General features: G+C 40.9%; 1 protein-coding gene across 1 annotated transcript in view; it reads left to right on the top strand.

The window, feature by feature from the left end:
• The window catches only part of LOC124776041 (neutral ceramidase-like), a 247929-nt gene that overhangs the window by 38861 nt on the left and 182723 nt on the right, over window positions 1–26345 (top strand). Inside the window, exon 2 of the mRNA XM_047250881.1 lies at window positions 16474–16620. Within this exon, the coding sequence (XP_047106837.1) occupies window positions 16474–16620 (147 nt within the window). The remainder of the gene's footprint in view (window positions 1–16473; window positions 16621–26345) is intronic.

The following is a 26345-nucleotide window of genomic DNA, read 5'->3' on the forward strand; positions in this document are numbered from 1 at the left end:
GAACACTCTGCCAGCCACTTAAATGTGATATGCAGAGTATCCATGTAGATGTAGATGCAGACATATGGAGCGTTCGTGACCCTTTATTTTACAGAAACAGAAAAACACGACAAATATAATGTAGTTACTCTTAAATACTATTTTATCTGCTAAATTCCTGAAAATACCTAGCTACGAAGGATAAACCACTAATAATGGAGGCAGAAAAAATCACTATCTGCTACAATCAGAATACCAGTGTGTCAAAATGCGTCTACGAATGATAGAGTTTTTGTGTCGATACAACGTAACTCGTTCAAGAAGCGATATGTTAGTATAAAACCGAAGATAATGAGTGATGCGTTGGTACGGCGACGGTGAGAGCGTTGTTTACATTGTCACTTTCACACCACGAATGAATGTGAGCTAAGGCTGTTGATGAAATGTATATCGTTGTTTCTACAAAATCTATCGATACATGTGGCCGACACATTTTCACCGCTATATCCATATCGAAATGGCAACATCTAATCCCAATATTTTTATTTTATATTTTTCTCATTGTTCGATAAATATTTGAAGTTGTTCTTTTGAAATTGTAGTACAACTTAATTTTACTTACACTGTGTGAGGGAGTCTTACTACTTTTTGAGCTTTCAACACGTCCGATGTTTCTCTTTGACTATGTGAAAAAAGTAGAGACGATAGAATTAAGAAGTCCGACTGCATTTGGGGGTGGCTGTCTGAATGCAATAACAAGATACTCGACGTTAAGAAGTAGAAAACCAGTTACGTTAAAAAACAATTTTTAACGCAAGGTGGTTTGCTATTTCTTCTCATCGGCGTTCTTCAAAACCATTTGCTAAAATTGATGAACAAACATCTAAAGACAAGATTGGTCATTGCGGTGGGCGGACACGTGAGATTCGAAATGCTGACGTAATCGGCGCTCAGTGCTACCAACGAAAATTGCAACGTGTAACTTCACCATCTATCGCTGGCGTTTGCGAAATGAAATACAAGGAACTTCAAATGAAGTGCTCCTGACAAATCAGATATGTGACGAGACCTTACGGCGGACCCATCGTATACCTTTTATTGTGTCATTTACCTGCAGTTACCATTGTTACCAAGTGGTTATCGCCAAGCGTGAACGTGCATCGTTTTCCATTCATTTCTTGTTCCGAGGGGGATAATCAGGCTGCTGGCTTGTTGATGTACATAATATCTAATTACACTCCTGGAAATGGAAAAAAGAACACATTGACACCGGTGTGTCAGACCCACCATACTTGCTCCGGACACTGCGAGAGGGCTGTACAAGCAATGATCACACGCACGGCACAGCGGACACACCAGGAACCGCGGTGTTGGCCGTCGAATGGCGCTAGCTGCGCAGCATTTGTGCACCGCCGCCGTCAGTGTCAGCCAGTTTGCCGTGGCATACGGAGCTCCATCGCAGTCTTTAACACTGGTAGCATGCCGCGACAGCGTGGACGTGAACCGTATGTGCAGTTGACGGACTTTGAGCGAGGGTGCATAGTGGGCATGCGGGAGGCCTGGTGAACATACCGCCGAATTGCTCAACACGTGGGGCGTGAGGTCTCCACAGTACATCGATGTTGTCGCCAGTGGTCGGCGGAAGGTGCACGTGCCCATCGACCTGGGACCGGACCGCAGCGACGCACGGATGCATGCCAAGACCGTAGGAACCTACGCAGTGCCGTAGGGGACCACACCGCCACTTCCCAGCAAATTAGGGACACTGTTGCTCCTGGGGTATCGGCGAGGACCATTTGCAACCGTCTCCATGAAGCTGGGCTACGGTCCCGCACACCGTTAGGCCGTCTTCCGCTCACGCCCCAACATCGTGCAGCCCGCCTCCAGTGGTGTCGCGACAGGCGTGAATGGAGGGACGAATGGAGACGTGTCGTCTTCAGCGATGAGAGTCGCTTCTGCCTTGGTGCCAATGATGGTCGTATGCGTGTTTGGCGCCGTGCAGGTGAGCGCCACAATCAGGACTCCATACGACCGAGGCACACAGGGCCAACACCCGGCATCATGGTGTGGGGAGCGATCTCCTACACTGGCCGTACACCACTGGTGATCGTCGAGGGGACACTGAATAGTGCACGGTACATCCAAACCGTCATCGAACCCATCGTTCTACCATTCCTAGACCGGCAAGGGAACTTGCTGTTCCAACAGGACAATGCACGTCTGCATGTATCCCGTGCCACCCAACGTGCTCTAGAAGGCGTAAGTCAACTACCCTGGCCAGCAAGATCTCCGGATCTGTCCCCCATTGAGCATGTTTGGGACTGGATGAAGCGTCGTCTCACGCGGTCTGCACGTCCAGCACGAACGCTGGTCCAACTGAGGCGCCAGGTGGAAATGGCATGGCAAGCCGTTCCACAGGACTACATCCAGCATCTCTACGATCGTCTCCATGGGAGAATAGCAGCCTGCATTGCTGCGAAAGGTGGATATACACTGTACTAGTGCCGACATTGTGCATGCTCTGTTGCCTGTGTCTATGTGCCTGTGGTTCTGTCAGTGTGACCATGTGATGTATCTGACCCCAGGAATGTGTCAATAAAGTTTCCCCTTCCTGGGACAATGAATTCACGGTGTTCTTATTTCAATTTCCAGGAGTGTATAAATGAGTATTTAAACATAGAGCGACCGATGTTTTTTTGACCGGAAAGTCGGTAACTTTTCGTCGATATAACGAAAATTTTCTTCGATATATTGACCCACTCCTCCAACCACGTCGGTGGTGCCAGTCACGGCACTGTTGCGTTACTTATGTGTGTAAATCCACCTTTAGTCAATGTTTGTGAGTTGTTTCGTACAGATGTGTCTGTTGTTCACTACTGCTATTCATGTCAATATGGATGCTTGGTTTCGGGCGCTATCTTGCCGTAAGACGAAGCAGACATACTAGGTAGCTATTCTTCTGGAAAACCTGAAAGTTTCAGAGAATTATATTTTACCTGGAAAATGTCAGGTAAGTCGCAGAGAATGTCAGAAATTTCATAAAATCTCAGCTGTTTTTAACATAGCACTGAAGTTTTATAAATGATAAAATTTTATATACATAGTACTTCAATTTGTCTTGATTATATGAATATTGTTCCATATTAACTACCTATGCTTAAAAACAGATGTTGAACTATTTCTTATGGCTAGTATACCTCAGATGAGAGGAAAGAAAGACAGGTCAATATTGTGGTCTTGCTCCCCCCCACTTCCACTCCCCCCCCCCTTTCCACTCCCCCCCCCCAAATCACCATTAATTTATCAGGAGCCTCTTGACAGCATCTTTCTCCTGACAGCTGGAGTCCTCAGGCTTTTTTTTAGCCACTCTGTCATGTGATGAATGTTTTGTAAGTAGTGGGTTATTAGTAAGAAGACTCATATTTTCGTAAATATAACCGCTATTTTTTAAAACTTTGGTTTGTGTGTTCTGGTGACGAGTAAGTGCCTAGGCCACAGTGTGTGATTTGTTTCGAAACGCATTCCAACGGATATATGAATGCAGGAAACTATCAACACTTGAAAGGCATCTATCAATTAAACGTCCTGAATGTGTGGACAGTCTCTCCATTTGTTTCAAATCAAGAAAAGAAAGTTCTCTAAGGCTTCAAAACAGAACTTTCTAAGTACCAGAGTTTCTCATAAGCTACCTTCGTTACTTTTTGAAAAAGGATTAACTCACACTGGGAGAGTAGAACTAAATATACCTGCAGCAAAACTAATAAGTACTACTTTATTTGATGGAAAAGCGCACAAAACGTAAACGAAATTTCATTGTCAACAACAACTGGGAAGAGAAGAATTGATGAAACACAGGAAGATATGAAAGAAGCTGTAATTACAGCTTTGAAACTAAGTGAACATTTTTCGCTGCAGCTTGATGAGAGTACAGACAATGCTGGCGTCGCTGATTTCTTAGCCATTCGCGATTTTGAGTTAAGTGATAATAATGAAATACAATTGTTGTTTCGCCAGCCTTTCTTGACAAAAGCAACTGGCGAAGAGCTTTTTAAATCCGTTGACAAATTAATAAAAGAAAATGAATTACGTTGGCTGAAGCAGATAGGTTTGACAATTGATGGGGCACGTGCTCTGTCTGGTATTCATACTGGCAGTTCCCAAAGGTAGGTCAGTTGCTCTCTGGTTCAGTGGAAACATTGCAACGTACTGAGAGAGGCTATTACGGCTAAGGGTTCCGAAGAGTGTCTTAGACCTTCAACAATGCAGTAAAAATCGTCAATTTCGTTCAAGCAAGACCTAAAACTGGAGACTGTTTGATGTTTTGTGTGATGAAATGGACATTGAATACACTCAGCTTCTACTTCAGCCACAACTCAGTGACAATTGAGGAGTAAATTATTGTCAAGATTTTTTGAACTCCTTGACAAACTCAGGATTATTCTTAATGGCGGAGATTGTGGTGGAATACTTGGAAGTTCCTACTGAGACTGTGTGACTGATGAAAACTGATGGACTAGCTTTGCATATTTGGCGGATGTTTTCGGTGCCCTTGACGTTCTTAACTCTGTAGGGCAAGGACGTCCATAACTTTTTGTGCAACTCAAAGCAGAAGCATTAGTAATGAAAGTTCAGCGATGGGCTCAAAAAATGGAATAGGATTCCTTCAAAGTATTTCCAGCCTTACACAAATCAGTTAAGTCAAAACCGTTAAAATAACAGCTACAAGCAGAAAAGATTATCTCAAATCAATTGGCCTCCAGCCTCAGGTAATTTAGCATCATATATTTTCCTAAACTTCATGCAAATGCTTTGAATATGCTTGATTCTAAACACTATTTTTAAACAATAACTTCATCTAATACAGTTAATTTTTCAAACACAATTATTTTAAAACTAATAATAATTCTTGTACTAATAGTAATATTATTAATATATAATTTAATAACAATAATTTATTTATATTTTGTTAAATTGTTCTGTTCTGTACTGAGATTATACATTTTATTCTTCATTCGCATGACTGAGAAGTCTACAAACTACACTTGCAATAGCAGTAGCTACGTCTTTTCATGTCTCTTCTTAAAAAATTGAAAATGTGATCAAGTCAAGAAGACTCATTAATTGAACTATCAAGTGAGCAAACTAAAATCGTTTTTCAGAACGCCAACACTGATCCCATTCTGAATAAATATTCTGCAAGAGAATCCAGAAGTTGCCAAATTTGCACTAAAAAAGTTGATGGGCTTTTCGACAACATGTATATGTGGATGAGTCTTTTCACTTAGATCGTGATTTGAGGCTAGACTCTATGAGTTTTAATCCAGATACTGGTTTTCTTCTGGGGGAGAAACAATGTCAAAAGTCTCACTGAATTATCATTAACACTGACCACTCGAATTTGAATTTTCTTATAACTGTGACACCTAAGTGAATACAATAAAAATGTTTTCTTTATAAAAAATATAAATATATTTCAATTCTTGTTGTACAGTATGAATTAAGCCTATTGAGGTGTGCACATGATTTGATATTGTCTATTTGTGTGTGTTTATATTTTTTACTTGTATATTTTAGTTAGTGGGCCTATGAGCTTTTTTCCAAAAATCGGTGACCCACACAGCTAGAAAGGTAGCGAACCACTGCACTATAGTACAGTTTAAACATAACACTGAACAACAAATTTGAAGTGAAAGTGTGTAAATTGCATGATTTTGAGTTAGCCACATTTATTTCAGTGTAAAATGATACAAAATCGTCATATTCATAGATATTTAGCTCTATTTTTTCAAGTAATCTACATGTTTGTACACTCCTGGAAATTGAAATAAGAACACCGTGAATTCATTGTACCAGGAAGGGGAAACTTTATTGACACATTCCTGGGATCAGATACATCACATGATCACACTGACAGAACCACAGGCACATAGACACAGGCAACAGAGCATGCACAATGTCGGCACTAGTACAGTGTATATCCACCTTTCGCAGCAATGCAGGCTGCTATTCTCCCATGGAGACGATCGTAGACATGCTGGATGTAGTCCTGTGGAACGGCTTGCCATGCCATTTCCACCTGGCGCCTCAGTTGGACCAGCGTTCGTGCTGGACGTGCAGACCACGTGAGACGACGCTTCATCCAGTCCCAAACATGCTCAATGGGGGACAGATCCGGAGATCTTGCTGGCCAGGGTAGTTGACTTACACCTTCTAGAGCACGTTGGGTGGCACGGGATACATGCGGACGTCCATTGTCCTGTTGGAACAGCAAGTTCCCTTGCCGGTCTAGGAATGGTAGAACGATGGGTTCGATGACGGTTTGGATGTACCGTGCACTATTCAGTGTACCCTCGACGATCACCAGTGGTGTACGGCCAGTGTAGGAGATCGCTCCTCACACCATGATGCCGGGTGTTGGCCCTGTGTGCCTCGGTCGTATGCAGTCCTGATTGTGGCGCTCACCTGCACGGCGCCAAACACGCATACGACCATCATTGGCACCAAGGCAGAAGCGACTCTCATCGCTGAAGACGACACGTCTCCATTCGTCCCTCCATTCACGCCTGTCGCGACACCACTGGAGGCGGGCTGCACGATGTTGGGGCGTGAGCGGAAGATGGCCTAACGGTGTGCGGGACCGTAGCCCAGCTTCATGGAGACGGTTGCGAATGGTCCTCGCCGATACCCCAGGAGCAACAGTGTCCCTAATTTGCTGGGAAGTGGCGGTGCGGTCCCCTAGGCACTGCGTAGGATCCTACGGTCTTGGCGTGCATCTGTGCGTCGCTGCGGTCCGGTCCCAGGTCGACGGGCACGTGCACCTTCCGCCGACCACTGGCGACAACATCGATGTACTGTGGAGACCTCACGCCCCACGTGTTGAGCAATTCGGCGATACGTCCATCCGGCCTCCCACATGCCCACTATACGCCCTCGCTCAAAGTCCGTCAACTGCACATACGGTTCACGTCCACGCTGTCGCGGCATCCTACCAGTGTTAAAGACTGCGATGGAGCTCCGTATGCCACGGCAAACTGGCTGACACTGACGGCGGCGGTGCACAAATGCTGCGCAGCTAGCGCCATTCGACGGCCAACACCGCGGTTCCTGGTGTGTCCGCTGTGCCGTGCGTGTGATCATTGCTTGTACAGCCCTCTCGCAGTGTCCGGAGCAAGTATGGTGGGTCTGACACACCAGTGTCAATGTGTTCTTTTTTACGTTTCCAGGAGTGTATAAATAACTCACTAACTAAATATGCATTCATGTTCCAAGATTCAGTATGACAAATTTTAAGTGAATAATAACTTGCATAATGTTATGTGTTATGCATTGATAAATTTCAGTGCCATTCTGGAAGTACAAAAGTAAAATATTTAAAAATGTGAAGATAATATTATATGAATGAAAATACTTTGTAAGTCTACTTTATACCAGAACTATGTAAAGCACAAGAGAAAATATATACATTAACTGTTCACAAATGTATATAAAGGATTACAAATCTTAAATGTCCATATGTACAGTATATACAATTACATATTTTGCTCAGAGATAAATTCAGAAGACGACCGTTTTCGCTTGGCTTGACGTTTATAAACAAACTCAGGAACATCCCTTATGACAGTCCAGCAGTAATCTGCTTAAATAGTAGGGCTCCACTTTCTGGCATACCTTTTCTCAAATGTGGCAATATCTTGATGAAATCGCTCCCCATGCTCATCACTTAATGCACCACAATCTTTGGGGAAGAAGTCAAGATGACTATGTAAGAAATGCGTTTTCAATTACATGCTGCAACCAAGTTTTTCGTAAGGTGACAACATCTTATCTACAGTCTCCTTGTAATTTATTGCTCGTTTGTTCCCTAAGAATTGTAAACAGACTGTCTTACAACATTCCCATGCATGATCCTCAACACCTTGTATGATTCCATCAAAAGTATGGTCACCAAAAAGCATCTCGAATCTGTGGGCATACAAAGATGCCTTCCTTTACTTTGGCATCACTGAAGTTAGGGAACTTTTGCCTTAAGCACTTAAATGCATCACCATCTTTGTTCATTCCCTAACAAAGTTTCTCATGAGACCCAACCTGATGTGCAAAGGTGGGAGCAGAATTTTTTTAGGGTTTACTAGGGGTTTACTCTTAATGTTCTTTATACCTGTTTGAAGAAATTTTGTGGTGGGCCATTCATCTTTACAATAATAAGACGCACAACTTGGCTAACCCATTCACAGAGAAAGAAGCAATATTTAGTATACCCTAACTGCACACCAAATAGCAGTACAACCACTTTCAAGTCACCACAAGCTTGCCATTGAGAGTCATTATACTTGATGGCTTCTAGTAAAATTTTCATGTTTTTGTATGACTCTTTTATATGCACACTTTCCCCAACTAGAACTGAAGGAAGCTCATTACCAATATGTAAACGCACTGCTTTTAAGGTCAATTTGGACAAATCAATAAAGGGTCTCCACTCATAAGGGTTGTAATTATTGATAGCCTTCATTAGACCAATTATGTCTACACATGCCACATTACTATCCTGCATGTTAAAAAAAAGGAGTGAATTGTTGCTCTCTTCTGCAGTAGATTGAAACATTTACATTGCTTTCCAGAAAATTGCGTTGCTGCAATCTTGATGCTAAAATCTCAGCCTTAGCTTTAGAGAGCTCAAAATCTCTAAAGAGATCAATTAACTAATTTTGAGACAATTTTTGTGGATCATCAGTTGATGATATATTTGGAAGAAACTCTGGATCTTGTTATGAACATGATTCAGGACATTCAGAATCCCCATCAGAAGTAATCTCGTACTCTGTTGGTGGTTCAGGTATTGGCCGTCTTCCCCATGTAAAACTGAACTTATGTCAGATGAAATGTTAGGATAGATCACTGTCCGCTTCTTCTTCTTAGATATTCCCTTCTTGATAGGAGGAACCATACAAAAGTAGCAGTCGCTGACATGATTAGTTGGCTCACGCCAGACTATGGAAGCTGCAAAGGGCATTGAACGTCCTTTCCCATGTATCCAATTAATGTGGTTGCTGGCACAAGTGTTGCATATCACATTTGGAGCCCACAGTTTATCCTGATCGCCTATTTTGCACCCAAAATAACAACTGTACGCTGTTTTAATCAATGGAGTTATTTTCTGTCACTTCACCACACACACATATCAAAATGTGTCGGTTCTGTTAACACAAACTCGTGGTATTTTTGTTCACTTCAATAGCAGTCAACATGAACAACTGGTAGTTAATCTGGAAACAAATGTGCAAAACTTATTATATACATTAATAAAGCCACTGAAGTTGAAGAGAAGGGAGACAAAAAGATCACTAAAATTGGAACCAGATTGTTTACATCCAAAATAGTTCATGAAAGTAAGAGCATCCATTGTTACTAGTTATTATAACTTTGACAGACCATTATAACATTTGAGTTTAAACTTAACATAAAAATCCGGATATAATTATCTCACTGTAATAAAACAGTGTAAAATTAAACTCTAGAGCTAATTTTGAATTGTCTTTGTGATATACGAAATCAGCACATCATAATTGAAAGGAATTTGCTATTTTCATTCGATTTACATATTCATTGTTGCACAGTGTAATCTTCCTCCTGAGGACGTTGCAGATGGGTACAGATATCGGATAAGTTACAACAGAATATGTCCAAAGCCAACAAAGTCGTCCCCGTTTTTCCCCCCTATGTCATTCTTGACTTTTACTTGTATATATCACGCAAGAATACCTACATCAAAAAACCAGAAGTACGTATTATGAGATAAATTGCATGAAACCAGTTTTATTCAGTTTTTCGCCTGTACTGTAAAAATAGGAAATGTGGACATGTTGTCTTTCTGCAGCAAGCGGTTTATCTATTGGTGACTTGAGTTCTGTAAAGTGAGCGTTGCTAGCACATTTTGCTCAAACGCAGATGTGTTTGTACACAGAATAAGAATTACTTGGAGATAAAATTTATTCAATTAATCTAAAATTTAAAAAAAAACTATCCAATTACTCTGATAAAGGAGCTAGAGATACATTATCCGATCCAGGGCCCGCTGTAGAAGCGGGCAGCCCTTAAATTTGTCCGAGGAGCCAAAATTTAGGGGTATCATTTTGGCTGTAAATGTCAGAAAAATATTGATGTTATAATTATTCATTAATAGAGTAATATTACCGCGTACAAACATAAAATGTAATTTGTAGTCATGTGAGTTGTTTCTGTCGTGTGGGTTACCTAAAATCATTATCATTATGACGTCACTCGTTGTTACTGCGCGATCGAGAGCGTCCGTTTAATTTTCGTCGCTCTCTGCGACGGCGAAGTTTCTCCGCTCGCTCCGAGACGCCATTGTCGCGGTTGTGTGGCCAATTGTTACGTGGCACGAGGCAGGGAGAACGGCAGCCGTGCACCATTCACATAAGAATTCGCTGTAAGAATTAAAGGGATGTTATACGAAACACGAGATGAAGCCATCAGAGATTCAAAATAATAATATGAAACACTTTTTAAAATTGTTTTACAAACGATCAAGCGCTAAATGCACTAGATGACAGATCTGAACAACTTAGTAATCATAGTAACTATTTTCCTTTCTTATATAATATATAGGATTTAAATACCGCATCCAAAGAAGTGCTACTAGCACACTTTAAGCATCTGCAGTGTACTTTCACTGATAGTGATTCTATTGACATACGACAGTGGTTTGAAAAGTTCTCGGAACGGAATAAAGAAAAGTACTTATGTCACTGAAGCCTTTTTTATTTTTGAGTAAAGTTTCCTTGTAGATTATTGCACTTCGTCCAACGATGTTCCAGTGTCTCTATTCCATCTCGAAAATAAGTTTCCTCCAGGCCTGCAAAATAGTTTTCAACTTCGGTTATCTATTCTTCGTTTGAAGTGGATCTTCGTCCACCAAGAAAAAATTCCAGTTTTGGGAAGAGATGGAAGTCTGACGGAGCCATATCAGGTGAAAAAGGTGGGTGTGGCAACAATTCATACCTTAGTTCGCGTAATTTTGCCATGGCTACGACACATGTGTGCGGGCGCGCACTGTCTTAATGGAAGATGACTATCTTCCTTGCTGAACCTGGCCTTTTTCCGTGTATCTTTTGTTGCAATTTGTCCTGGAGGTTAGCATAGTATTCTTCATTAATTCTTCGTTTGAAGTGGATCTTGATCCACCAAGAAAAATTTCCAGTTTTGGGAAGAGATGGAAGTCTGACGAAGCCATATCAGGTGAAAAAGGTGGGTGCGGCAACAATTCATACCTTAGTTCGCGTAATTTTGCCATGGCTACGACACATGTGTGCGGGCGCGCACTGTCTTAATGGAAGATGACTATCTTCCCTGCAAAACCTGGCCTTTTTCCGTGTATCTGTTGTTGCATTTTGTCCCGGAGGTTAGCATAGTATTCTCCAGTAATTGTTTGCCCATTGGGGAGATAATCTACACACAGAATCCCCTTCGCATCCCAGAACACTGATGCCATGAACTTTCCCGCCGAAGGAAATATCTTTGCCTTCAGCATGTTTCCACTGCTTTGACTGTTGTATAGCAGTGCATCCAAGTTTCATCTCAGGTCACAAACCAGAGCAAAAAATCTTGTTCGTTTCTCCTAAAATGGACCAAACATTGTTCCGATACGTCCATTCTCATGCGTTTTTGATCTAGCGTCTAAGAGTCGCGGCACCTATCTTGCAGATAATTTTTTCATTTCTAATTCTTCAGTTGAAATGTGATGTACCCCTTCAGATGATATATGGCAAGTGTGAGCAATTTCATGCACTTTCAATCGGCGATCCACCATGACCATTTTGTGGACTTTTGCAATGATTTCTGGATTAGTAACACATCGTGGCCAACCACTACGCGGATCGTCATCTAAACGTCATCTCCCGACCTAATTTAAATTCATTCGTCCACCTGGCAGCAGTTGAATATGGGGGAGCAGAGTCCCCCAGTGTATTCTGGAAATCGGCATAAATGTCCTTTGCTTTCATGCCTGTCTTTACGAAGTACTTAATCACTACTTGAATCTCGATTTTTTTCCATCTTCGCAAATCACCACGCGGGAACAAAAACGGAGCCACGTCACCTTCACAGCTCTCTTCCAAGAGCACTGACGTTTCACGAGTTTACGGGCAACAGTCCACTGAATATCACGTGAACAACTCGTTGCGCTAGCGCTGACCCCTCGTGATGAATCCAGTAACGTTTCAGTCTACCCTCGTAAATGGCGTAAAATTAGCAGAAGAAATTTCAGCATTATCAGCGCTTTTCTGCAAAAAAGAAGACCTAACCGAAGTACTGAGTATGATTACAAAGTTAAAATTTGCCCCAAATCTAACTAGTCCTTTGAGAATATTACTGACGTCACCAGTAAGTGAAGCAACTAGCGCAATGAGTTTAAGTTAAAGTCAATTAAAAACTTTTTATGTTCGACTGCAGAAAATTGTCTTAATCGTTTGATGGTGTTAGCAAATTGCTGATTAAGTAAATTTAAAAGATGCAGTCAGAAAGTCTGCAGAACTGGAAGTAGGAGAAAACTTTTTTGTGATTATTTGATGTCACCCTATTTTATTTGCAAAATAATATTTAGAAACGTAAAAATTACATGGATAAAAATTTGTAGGTACAGCTATTTCTTAATTAAATTTTTACTGTTTTAATATGTATATTTAATGAATAATTTTTTTATATTTTAATAAAAGTGTAATTTACTTATATACACTGAAAAGCCGAAGAAACTGTTACACATGCCTAATATCGTGTAGGACCCCCGCGAGCCATGCTCATACAAATAATCACATCCTTCAGCATTCAGTGTTTTCTTAACCGCAATATATGGACCGCTACCTAACCACAAAATACACCGCCATACCGTAACACCACATCCTCAGTAATTCACAGATGGCATGACACATGATTGCCAGTAACGTTCTCCAGGTATTCGCCAGACCAATACAGTGCTATCGGATTGCCACCATATAAACCGTGATTCATCACTCCAAAACATTTGTCTTCAGTCATCTAGTATCCACTAGCGTTTCTCTTTACATCTCCTCAATCATCGCTCACCACTGACTACAGAAACAGGTGGTTTTTGGGCTCTCTAACACAGTCATTGTGCTAGATGGAATGATAGTGGAATTTTGGAACATAAGAGTGATCCTTTCCGCAGATTTCATGCAATTTGTTACAATGACCTTCTGGAATGTTCGGAGGCTCAAATGGCTCTGAGCACTATGGGACTCAACTGCTATGGTCATTAGTCCCCTAGAACTTAGAACTACTTAAACCTAACTAACCTAAGGACATCACACACACCCATGCCCGAGGCAGGATTCGAACCTGCGACCGTAGCAGCAGCGCGGCTCCGGACTGGAGCGCCTAGAACCGCACGGCCACCGCAGCCGGCAATGTTCGGAGGTTCCTGTCCGTCAGCTCACTAGTTCCTTCTGGTCTTGGTTTAGCTGCGTTTATTCCTTCGCGTTTTCACTTCAGAGTCTCGTCACCAACAGTCGATTTGGGCAGCTTTGGAAGGGCTGAAATGCCTCTGATGGATTTGTAGCACACTTGACATCGAATGACTTGTCCACGTGCGAAGGTATTCAACCGTTCCGACCGGCGCATTCAGCCTTTACTGCTTCTCTGTTAACAACACAATACTCCCCGCAGTCGTTTATGCTGGCGGATCCGCCTCTCCAGTCACTACGTGATAAATTCTGGATTACTAGGGATATCCGGATACATTCCATGAGATGTTGTACCTCATATTACTTTTAATTTTTGTGCCGATTTCAAATCCGTTTTGTTTTGTCACGTCGGGGTTTGTCGGATATTGGGTAACCGTTATCATTATTTTAATGCAGAGACATAAATTAGCATTGTTGGAACCGCAGTGAAACCACAATTTTCATACAATTTTTGTATACATAGAAATATTTAACTGTCATCAACTAGAGTCTTATTTGTACTGAATTCTCTGGAATGAATATAGCGTTGTAACATGGTGACTTTTCATAGATTTATATCAGAAAAATATGGAAACAGCAGTATAACGTTATGAAAACGCTTAAAGTAGTAAATTAGTTTTGCTATTTGGGGAGCAAAATAACTGATGATGGTAGAAGTAATGAGGATATAAAATGTAGACTGGCAGTGGCAACGAAAGCGTTTCTGAAGAAGAGAAATTTGTTAACGTCCAGTATAGATTTAAGTGTCTGGAAGTCGTTTCTGAAAGTATTTGTAAGGAGTGTAGCCTTGTATGGAAGTGAAACGTGGACGATAAATAGTTTAGACAAGAAGAGATCAGAAGCTTTCGATATGTGGTGTTACAGAAGAATGCTGAAGATTAGATGGGTAGATCACATAACTAATGAGGAGGTATTGAATAGAATTGGAAAGAAGAGGAGTTTGTGGTACAACTTGACTAGAAGAAAGGATCGGTTAGTAGGGCATATTCTGAGACATCAAGGGATCACCAGTTTAGTATTGGAGAGAAGCGTGGAGCGTAAAAATTGTAGAGGGAGACCAAGAGATGAATACACTAAACAGATTGAGAAGGATGTAGGTTGCAGTAGGTGCTGGGAGATGAAGAAACTTGCACAGGATAGAGTAGCATAGAGAGCTGCATCAAACCAGTCTCTGGACCGAAGACCACAACAACAACAACAACAATGCGTCAATATCGGACGATTTTTCTGCTACATGAAAGAGACGCATGAAGACGTGTAACCGCGTCTTGAAAACGCACGCTGTCGTAGTGCAACCAGCATATAACTGATCGTTTGAAAGTGATCACAATGCTCGTGGAAAGGCATATACTCTTGTTTTATCTCCAAGTTGGACAGCAGAGCTAGAAAGCATCTCTGCGTAACGAATAAAGGGCCGATGAAAGATATCACGTAGTCAGAAAATGAAGCTGTATTTAGAACTTCGTCGGTTGAGCGTGGTGAATTTGTCATGCCACTGCTTGATATGAAGCTGGAACTCATCAAGAATCTCGTAAAAGTACTAGGCAAATAGTAGGCAGGTACTTTTCTGTACAAATGCAACAAGCTTTTATAGTTTGGTTATGCGAAAGTGAAACAAGGTGTGTTCATGAGTCCGCAAGTAAAGAAGATTATTACTGATAGTCACTTTCACGACTTACTGAGAGGTGGTGAAAGGCACGGATGGGTGGCATTCAAAAAGCCTAAGTTTGTTGGAAATTCTAAATCAGCTGGCAATGCAAATTTTGTTCAGACGTGTACTAGTGTCGATAGACAGACGCTAACATGTCCGTCGAAATTCAGCTTCTCGACCCGCTTCTTCTCCGAGTGCACGGATTTGGTCAGCGAGTAAAGTACACTGAGGTGAGAAAAGTAATGGGAAAGTGATATCCTCATATACAGATGGCAGCTGTGTTGTGTATACAAGGTATAAAATGGCAGTGCATTGGTGGAGCTGTCATTTGTACTCAGATGGTTCACATGAAAAGGTTTCCGACGTGATTATGGCGGTACGATGGGACCTAACAGACTGAATGCAGAACGATAGTTGGAGCTAGACGCATGGGACATTCAATTTCAGGAATCGTTAGGGAATATTATGTTCCGAGATCCACAATATCGAGAATATCAAATTTCATGCATTTCACACTTAATGACCGAAAGCAATGGCGTTTGGCTAGAGTTGTCACTGCTAACAGATTAGCAATACTGCATGAAATAACTGCAGAAAACAATATGGGACGTAATACGAACTTATCCATTAGAACAATACAGCGAAATCTGGCGTTAATGGGCTGTGGCAGCAGACGATCGACGGGAGTGCCTTTGCTAACAGCACGACATGGCATTGCCTGCAGCACCTCTCCTGGGCTCGTGACCACATCTCTAGGACCCCAGATACAAGCTCATAGTAGTGATCGAGTGTGGCGCAGACCCAACTGGACCATTCGAGCGAATGATTTGGTTACTCATATAGTCCGACATTAATCCCACTGAACTTTATGGGACGTAATCGAGAAGTCACTTTGCCCACAAAATTCTGTACCGGCAACACTTTTGCAGTTATGGATGATTATAGAGACAACAGGGATCAATATTTCTGCAGGGAACTTCCAACTTGTTGAGGCCATGCCACGTCGAATTGCTGCACTACGCGGTGCAGAAGGAGTTCCGACACCATAGTAGGAGGTACCCCATGAGTTTTGTGGCCTCAGTGCATAATACTCAGCATGATGGCGAACAATGTACTCAGTTTCGTTACACAAAACTTTCCTTTATTTTACGTATACATTTTTGTAAATATCCATATTTCACTGTGGTAGACATGCAGTTTGCGGCAGGATGTCAAATACTTATTCCATCGACACAGACACTTCCCCTGTTCACGAATACAGCATGCTACTTTTTTTAAATTTTTATATAAGATTTTTTTGGTGGCTTGTTGTGTCTTTAGTTATGAAGCTGATAGCTTTTATTTCAGATGGGCTACGCGAAGCTGGGTCAGTGGGGCACCGGTCTGCACCTCCGCCAGTTCTCCAGAGCCTACGTCTTCCAGGACGACAACGGCAGCAAGTTGGTCTTCACCAGCGTCGACGCCGCTATGATCGGCAACGGACTCCGCAGAGACGTGAGTAAATCCCGTTACCGCTGCATCACTTTCCTCAACGGCCTGAAAAATACTGAGGCCATCCATGAGGAACGCTATTTGATCAAACGTATCGACATATTAGTAATGGAAATTATTATGGGTTGCGTCCAACAAGCCTGGAAATTGCGCCCGGTAGCACGCCGCTGTCAGCATTCGACGAGCGCGATATCTTCACATCGAATCCGCATGGCGGTTTAACGACAAGGACTAGTGTGCCAGCGTCCGTGGATATGGTTTTCAGTTCGTTTCCCACTTCTGATTAGGTGAGTACCTAGGTGATACATACGCCCGACCTCAGTAACCCGAATCGCAAGCGTTTACAAAGCGTTCTCACACTTCCATATGGGGTAACACTAGATGCACGCAGATGGGATATACAATTTCCTGGGGAGGTCATAGGGAGGGCACCCGGGCCCACTATACCACTAACACTGCCAAATTCACGCTCAATCCATAAAGACTCTGTGTAAGGGCAGGAAAAAGAAGAAATGAGTCGTGTCTGTACTTCCCTGTACGATGGCTTGAACTCTGCTGGGGACGCTTCCAGTGAGGTGCCTGAATGTCTGTGAAGAAATGGTAGCTCATTCTTCTTCAAGAGAAGGTACTGTTGTTGGATGCTGGGGTTTGTAGCGAAGTCAAAGCTCCAACTCATAGCAAAGGCGTTCCACTGCATTTAGGTCACGACACTGTGCAGGCCAGTCGATTCTGGGAATATTGTTGTCCATAAACCATTGCCTCAGCGTGCATTGTCCGTGTATACAGTCAGTGACGTAAAAGGCTTCGAAATATTTAACGAGATATGGGAGAAATACCAGGAACACCATTTTAGGCCAGATGTCTGTCGAGGGGGAGCATTCATTGCAGTCGACAAAAATATTGTTTCTATTGAGTGTGAAAATGTTCAGGAAATGGCTCTGAGCACTATGGGACTTAACATTTGAGGTCATCAGCCCCCTAGCACTTAAAACTACTTAAACCTAAGTAACCTAAGGACATCACACACATCCATGCCCGAGGCGACCGTAGCGGTCGCGCGCTTCCAGACTGAAGCGCCTAGAACCGCTCGGCCACTGCGGCCGGCCAGTGTGAAAATGTGTCTAACTGTGAAGTTACCTAGACATTAGTAGCTGGCCTAGGTGAACTCACTTGAATCGACGGTTGTTTTTACTGGTCATCCGATTCCGCCGTATAAGTTGCAGAATCATACAAAGAAAGTTACACGTTAATACCTCCATCATCCACTATTAGTTCGAGGCTACTTTAACCTACAGAGTATAAACTGGGATTCGTTTCAGGTCGTACAGACAGACAGTCCAGGCAAAAAGTTCTGAACACGTTTTGAGAACACTGTCTTGAGCAGGTATTTCGACAACCCATACACAATGGAAATATTTTAAACATTTTAGCTACATGCAGACCTGACCTTATCGACCGTGTCAGTATAGGGACAGGGATTAGTGACAATCACGTCTTCATGACTTCGATGGTTACTAAAGTTAATAAACCCATGAAGAAGTCTAGGAGAGTATTTCTGCTGGAAAGAGCAAACAAGCACTTTTTAGCATCCTTCTTCGACAGTGAATGGATATCATTTAGTTCTGATATATACTCATAGCGGAATTATGGGCGACGTTTTACGTGACTGTAATCAACGCTCTGGAGACGTATGTGCCAAGTAAGAGGAATAAGGATGGAAAGGACCCATCCTGGTTTAATTATTATGAAAATTCTGAGGGAGTAGATATTTTTGCAGTTCTGGTTCAAAGAAGAACACGCAGATATTGACTGGCGAAAGTTAGTATTAAGATCAATGCGCGAAGCGTAGAACTTCAGTTGTCATACCTCAGCAAAGAATATTGCCGGGAACCCGAGAAATTTTTGCACGTACCTAAAATCACTAAGTGGGTCAGACGCCTCTACCACGTCACTCGTCGACCAGTCTGCTGCGGCAACAGAAGAAAGGAAATCGGAAACTAAAGTTTTAAATTTCACGTTTAAGAGATCATTCACACAGTGGGATTGTACGGACAATCATCGCTTGACCGCCCCACAAACTCCCGTTAAGAGGACATAGCAATAGGCATCCCTGACGTTGAGAAGCAACTGAAAGAACAGAAAAAATAAATCGTATTGTCGAGACGTAATCCCCTTCGGCTTTGCAGAGAGTACTGTGGGTTACTCGCCCCTTACTCAGCTTCAGTTTTCGCGAACCACTCGCCCAGAGTTAAGTGCCAAGCGACTGGAAATGTGTGTAAGAAGAGTAAAAGAACAATCTCTCACAAACAGCTGACCCTTATCCTTAACATCGGTATGCCGCGGAATACAATAAATTTTCTTGTGACACAAAAGTTTCTCACCACATATCACAACAGGTTTAGAGAGCATCCCCATGAGAAACTCAATTAGCCCTTTCCTCACACGATATCCAACGAACCAATGTCTTGCGTCTGACGCCGGAGATTTCCTTATAGAATCTGAGTACTGGTTTTACGCTTCGTAGGGTTGTACGCCAAAAACTTTAACATCTGACATTCCTATAGGTGACGTCAAACCCTGCCATTTATAGTGTTTTCTGAAGCAGATGACGATTTCGAAGGCCCCGCTGGACAATATCGAGAACAGCCAGCTGCCCAATGGCTACATGAAGATGCAGTTCCCTTTACAGCTCGTCCAGTATCTACACTGGACAACACGATGGACGCTATCAGTTACTCGTTAGCCGTCGTTTGAGGTGAATCTCAAATCCTTGCAGAATAAGAGAAAATGGAGTCTTCAGAATAGGATTTCTCCAGCTTATCCAATGTGAAAAATAAGCGAGAGAGTAGGGCTGCTCTTCACTTCAGGAATTCAAAAACTTTCACTGCAAAAGGTAACATGTCTCACTTGCTTCTGATGTTTCAAATGTAGCTGATCCCCCTCTAACAGAAACTTCTGGTTCCGCTGTCAAGAAACAAAACATTATCAACACTCCAGCCGTGGGATCTGTATCTGCTCAGCAGTCTAGAAACTTGCGCAAACGTACTGATTGTGGGCCGTACGTTGTTTATATGGCAATTCTGGATAAAGAAAGAGGCCGTCTGCACCCTGCCCTACGGCTGTAGGGCAACCCTTGCATTTTTTCTTACCAAACCTCAAGAATGCTATAATGAAAATCTCTGTTGCTGAAAAAAAAAAAGCGAAGACCGAATTGAAAACGCCAGACAAGGCCAATTTCTTGGTCAACAGTGAAGTATTAAAGTCCCAAAATATAGGAGCTTACTTTCCTTCTTTCTTTCTTTCATCATAAGAAAAACAGATACAGATCTTGAACAGGCGGAGATCTGGAAGTCATGCAACCTGTCTTCTCTGCTATAGGTGTTCGGAGGTTCACGAAGTGATATGATAAAGAGGAAAGTGTCGAACTGAAGACCTGCTTGTTAACCTTCACCTCTCAGACTGTAAAGGAAACTGTGTCTATCTATCGAACTAGACGTCCGGTAGACCCTTATGTGCCAACTGTCAGGCAGCACTTTAATTAAAAATTTTACTTCAAAAAATTCAGTCTTGATCACACCACATATGTTTCAAGAACATAGGTGACCGGTTTCGGTCATATCACATGACCATCATCAGACCTGTAATTTAATTTAGAAAATAATAGAAACCTTACTAGATTGACAATAAAATATGACAAAATGCTCATGAGGATAAAATATAATAAGACTTGTTATACCCATGACAACCTTCGAAGATGGTAGGTGGAGCACTCTTCTCAGCTGCTGTGATGTCAACTGGCCCGAAATTAGAGAAGCTTTTAAGGAGAAAGGTCTTTTAAATGTCGAAATGTACAATTTATATTTGTTGTTAAGTAATGAACTGTCGCCTTTAATTTTTTCCACGTTTTTGTGGAGCACTGACGAGAATATCGATTGTTTACGTAAAAAAATTGTTAAGGGACACCAAAGAAAAACTGACTCTCTCATGAGCCAACAACAAAATCAGCCTTAAAAAAAATGAAGGATGTGCATCAATTTTTTCAAAGGACAATAAATCTTACAGACATACAGTTTACAACAGCCGAAATGTCTATTAGACAAAGGCTTGAAATATAATTTAATACCGCCATTAAATAATACTAATGTTAAGCATATAATTGCTGATGTCATAGCTATGAGTAAAATATCAAAGATAAATAAATCTGATGCATGCAAGATAGCCCTAAAAACCAAAGATCTGTTATCAAAGAGAAGAATAAATTACGAGGAGAAACCGAAAATAAAATACTTAGAAATAATAACAACAAATCGCTTGTTGCAAATGCTATTGTGGTGTAAGCCGATAAAGGGAATACACTTGTTGTCATTAAAGAAGAAGATTATATTTCTAAAACACTTTCGTTCTTTAGCGAAAATGAAATCTCGCAAATAACTAAAGATCCCATCCCTAAGTTCAAGATGAAGATTAAAAATTTAGTAGATAACATTAACCATCTATTGACCTCCGGGGAAAAAAATTCTATAAAGATAATGAATCCCCAACTACCAAAATTAAGGTCCAAGATCAAGTTGCACAAAGAAGAGAATTCGATATGACCCAGAGTTGTCCATCATATAAATTGAATATGAAACTTAATGAAATCTTGAAAGCATTTTACGTATATGGAGATAAGTTTACCATAAAAAATAGCTATGAACTAGCTCGACAAATCCATAATATAGAGATTCCGGCTAATGCTAATTTTGCCTCATTGGACATTAAAAAATCTATACACAAATATACCTATGAGTGAGATAATCAACATAATTATAGATAATTTATTACAACATAAGGTTATGACTAACGACGAAATAATTGAATTTATAGAATTACTTGAATGTACCCTTAATTGCAATTATTTCTCCTTTAATACTAAAATCTACTATCAAAAAGATGGCTTAGCGATAGATAATTCTTTAGCTGGCACAGCACTACATTGAAATAAATTTTTTTTTAACTATCCAGACATTGCAAACAAAATTCTGTATTATTTACGGTACACAGATGATACTTTAATACTTTATAATGGTCCAAAAGATGAAATCAGTAGGTTTACTACAAAATTGGACTCTGTACATCCAAAACTACAATTTACAGTTGAACATGAAAATCAAAAACGTATTAACTACCTTGATCTCGTTATATCCAATAACGAAGGCAAACATAGCTTTGCCATATACTGAAAACCTACAACTACTGATGTTATTATTAATGCTAGGTCATTTTTAAGTCAATGATCCACCGGATGCTAAAATTAACCCTTGAAGAAAATGAGATTAAAAAAGAAACAACTATTCTAAAACAGATTGGGAAGACCAATTCTTTTGGTACACGTCAAGTTGACATTATGTTTAATAAAATTCTACAATCACGAAGTACACCACTAATAGGAGTTCATAAATACACAAAAATGACATACATGGGTAACATATCAGATAGGATCAGTAATTTATTTAAGAACTTTGAAATAACAATAGCATTTGAAACTAACAATACTTTGCAAAATAAATTAAGACATACTGTAGGTAATGATAACGATAGATTTCTTAGATCAGGGGTTTTACAAGATCCAATGTGGTGATTGTAGAAAAATATACATTGGCCAAACAGGCCAGAGCTTTACTGCACGATACAAAGAACATATATCAGGAACCGAACGAACAAAATCAGTCTTCAGCCATCACATAACTTTTAATAAGCATGCCGAAGGGATGGTACAACAGAATTTGCAAGTCCTTCATTACGCTAATAAAGGCTTATTATTAAATATTTTGGAGGAGATCGAGATATACGCCCATTATAGAGATGAACCGTCAGTGCTTCTCAATGAACAGTCGGATTTTCTTGAAAAACATTTTTATGATCTCTTTGACGAAATTCTATAAACACGTATGTACTCTTTTTTCAGAAAATCATAGGACCCATTTCTATCCATGCAGAAATGTACCTTACAACAGTATATAAATATTTATGTCACAATCTTGAACTTGCAACTAGAAATATTACGAAATATAGCTCCATTAACTCCATTTTCAATAAATCAGTTTTATGACACCTTTTTAAAAAAATGTATGTAATATCATACCACTCTGCAGCTGATCATTCCATTATTACACATATCTCCAGTGCAAAATAATGTTAATATAAGACAGACAGACTGAATCTAGCATAGGTGTATACTTGCAGTCAGGTCACAACTCACATATCGATATGATGCCACAATGCCAAAGACCTCCACAACATCGTTGACTTTGAAACCATTGTGGTAGTACCACCTTAGTCCATAGAGTACACACGGAGTAAACATTGTCTGTACAGTTATTTTTAAAGCTTTTAATTGATATTTTATACAATATTTAAGTAGTTCCATGGTTGTAAAGAGATAATTTTATACATAACTATTTTTATGTTATTATTGTACTTTGTTGTTTTACATTTTGACGATTATGTGAACCCGTTTCACACTCATTGGTTGACGTGAGGTAGAGGGATAAGAGGCAGGCGGAGCATCTTCGTATTTAAGCGTATGCCCGTCACTTTGTGGCGCTCGCTGTGTTATACAGTGGTTTGGTATTTAACTAATTTGTAAATGAAAATATAATCTTATTTTATTGCAATGAGTAATTACTAAATAATTTTTCTCCTGGCTAAAGATTTGGTCAAGTTGCTAAAGAACTCCAAGTTAACGTCGTGTTAAAGTGTTGTCTGTAAGTAGTGTAAGTGTCACTAAATCACAGTTCATACAACAGATTCTGTACAACTATTGATTATGATGGAAGCAGTTATCTTCAGCAAAATGATCATTAGAACCACCGAATATCAGCCACGCACAAAACTGACGTATGTTACCTGAAACAATATTCTTCGCAACTTGTGCATAATTAATTTTGGCTCCATACATCAGCCAGAAAAGTTGTTATAACGATCGTGCTATGAGCACTGTTTTTAAAGAACCAATCTGATTCGAATTATTTCCATTAAAATGAGTTCGGGACCACCGGTGCACATTCATTTTTACACATTTTTATTACCTTCGGCATTGATGTCTGCAGAGTTGCGTAATTTGAATTTGCCGCTGAGTTAATTGTTAAGATGGCGGCAGACAATTGATAGAGACTTTCTATTGTTAGAGCAAATAGGATAAGTACTTGAAATGCTTATTAAACTTTACTTTCGTATTGTGCACTATTTAGACTTCATCAAGCAAACATCTGATTTTTTTCTAAGGAAAACACAGACAAAAAACGCGTTACAAATCGCTATCATCAATGGCTGCGCTCCTTGCAGCGGAAAGAAATAATTAACACAGATAATGCTTACTGAGAGAGGAATTCAAGTTACAAATAATTATTCATTCCTATTTATAATAATAATGAACTCTATTCTCAAGAAATAATTAACAAATAATTACAGTTTCTTAACAGACCTCAGTTTGATATGTGTCCGCAACCTACAAAAGCCAACCAACAAAAGGTAAAAACAAAGGAAGACCAACGCAGATCATAAAAGGAATTTACAATTATCATTGTCTTTGTATAATACACATCGATATGTCCAATTACATCATAAAATATTACATAAATAATTAATATTTATCATCGCTTTCACTGTTTTTTGATATGTTGAATAGATAATGTTTATAATTGTTAGAGGCATAATTTCCTGTTGTCGCACTGTAGCTAAAATTTATCTCGTGGATGTTACAACTTGCTGGCACCAGTTGACATCTCAGTAGCTGAGAGGAGTGCTCTACCTACCATCTTCGAATATTGCCATGGGTATAACAAGTCTTATTGTATTTTATCCTTATAAGCATTTTGTCGTATTTTATTGTCAGTCTAGTAAGGTTTCTATTACTTTCTAAATTAATTTACAGGTCTGATGATGGTCATGTGATATGACCGAATCCGGTCACCTATGTTCTTGAAGCATACGTGGTGTGATCAAGACTGAATTTTTGAAAGCAAAATTTTAAAAAATTTTTGATCACTGTTCAAAAAATGTTTATTAAAAAGGCACTTTAACTGCCTTATTATCGCCACATCAGTAAACAATGTTGGTTCCACATGAGATGCGAGAAAGGTAGTGCGACTCATTCTTGTGGATTCTGGGCCTCCCCTATTGCTATACAGGGCGGAATATTCAGCGCATCCCTGAAATCAATGTTATTGAATGTAGCTACTTCCTGAGCTCGTCACCATGTATGGTATTGAAGGCAGGACCGATGTATGAATGTATGTGTGTCCCCCACAGTGGGCATACATAGTGCATTTCAGAAGTAATGGTCACACATGGAAAATACAGGCCAAAAGTAGCTAAAAAGCTCCAATAGACATGGGTTCGCAAATCAACTACTGCATCGCATTAATTCGAGTTGGGAGCCAACTGTAAACGTCCCTGGATACGGCGGCATTTACGTTGGTATCTTCAAGGTTTGGGATCGACTATACGCTTGCCTCCGCATGCACAACTACTTCTCTTTCCTCCTCCGTGCACTGGGCTGCACCAGCCTCATAATCAATTACGAAAGTGAAGGCGCAGTGGACAGAGGTTACACCAATGAAGAGTACGCTGATATGCACTTCATGTATGGCGAAGCGAATGGCAATACCCTTGAGGCAGCACAGCTGTCCTCAGGCAGCCCGACAAGCGTACATTTAGCCGGTTACATCAGCGCCTTGGTGAAACAGGGAGTTTCGCACACCACGTACGAGAATGTCGACACAAATCCAAAACACTCGATGCTGAAGAAAGGGTATTACGCGTTGTACACGAACGTTTGAGTACTTGAACAAGGAGGATTGATATCCAAGAGCTTGTTTTGAGTCATAACAGCGTGTGGTGCATTTTGCATCGGCAAGTATGTGCATATCATCTCCAGCGAGTACAAGCCCTCAACAACACAGACTTGCCTCCTAGAGAGAATTTTTGCCAGTGGTTGCAAAAATAGAGCTCCTTGATTCCCCTGTTTGTAAGCAGTATTCTGTTCACGGATGAGACTGGATTTACGCGTTGCGTTATTTTTAACTACCATAACTCCCACATTTGGGACGGCGTCAATGCTAATGCTACACGAGTGATGACCGATGACCGTAGCAGTCTGGTCCCTTTAACCCCACAAACCAACCAACCAACCTACTACACGGGTGACACGTCATCAGAAGCGTTATTCGTCGAACGTCTGGGCAGGACTGCTCGGAGACCGCATAATTGGACCACACTTCCTGCCACAGAGACTAACAGGACACCAGTAAATGCGGTTTCTGCGGTCTGGACTTTCAGATGTACATGATGATGTCCCACTGAACCAACGCCCGAGCATGTGGTTCATGCTTGACGGTGCTCCAGCATAATTTCATTTACGAATGCGCCGGGTTCTAACTCGAACATATGGTCAACATTGGATAGGTAGAAGAGGGCCTGTGCCAAGGTCTCCAAGGTCTTCCGATTTAAATCTCATGGATTTTTGTGTGTGTGGTCATGTCAAAAGCTTGGTCTACGCTACCGACGCCAAGTTTCTTGAGGAATTACGTTCGCTGATCTAAGCAGCCTTCCAACATTTACAGAATTCCCTAGTACTGCCTTAGAAGACTCGCAACCCATTTCAGAGACGAGTTTAATGTCGCATCAGAAGCATGGATGACATTTCGAGCACCTACTTTAACACTGAGAGATGCCATGTGTTTCTA

This window comes from Schistocerca piceifrons, chromosome 2, assembly GCF_021461385.2.
Source record: "Schistocerca piceifrons isolate TAMUIC-IGC-003096 chromosome 2, iqSchPice1.1, whole genome shotgun sequence".
In the NCBI taxonomy this organism is placed as follows: Eukaryota; Metazoa; Arthropoda; class Insecta; order Orthoptera; family Acrididae; genus Schistocerca; species Schistocerca piceifrons.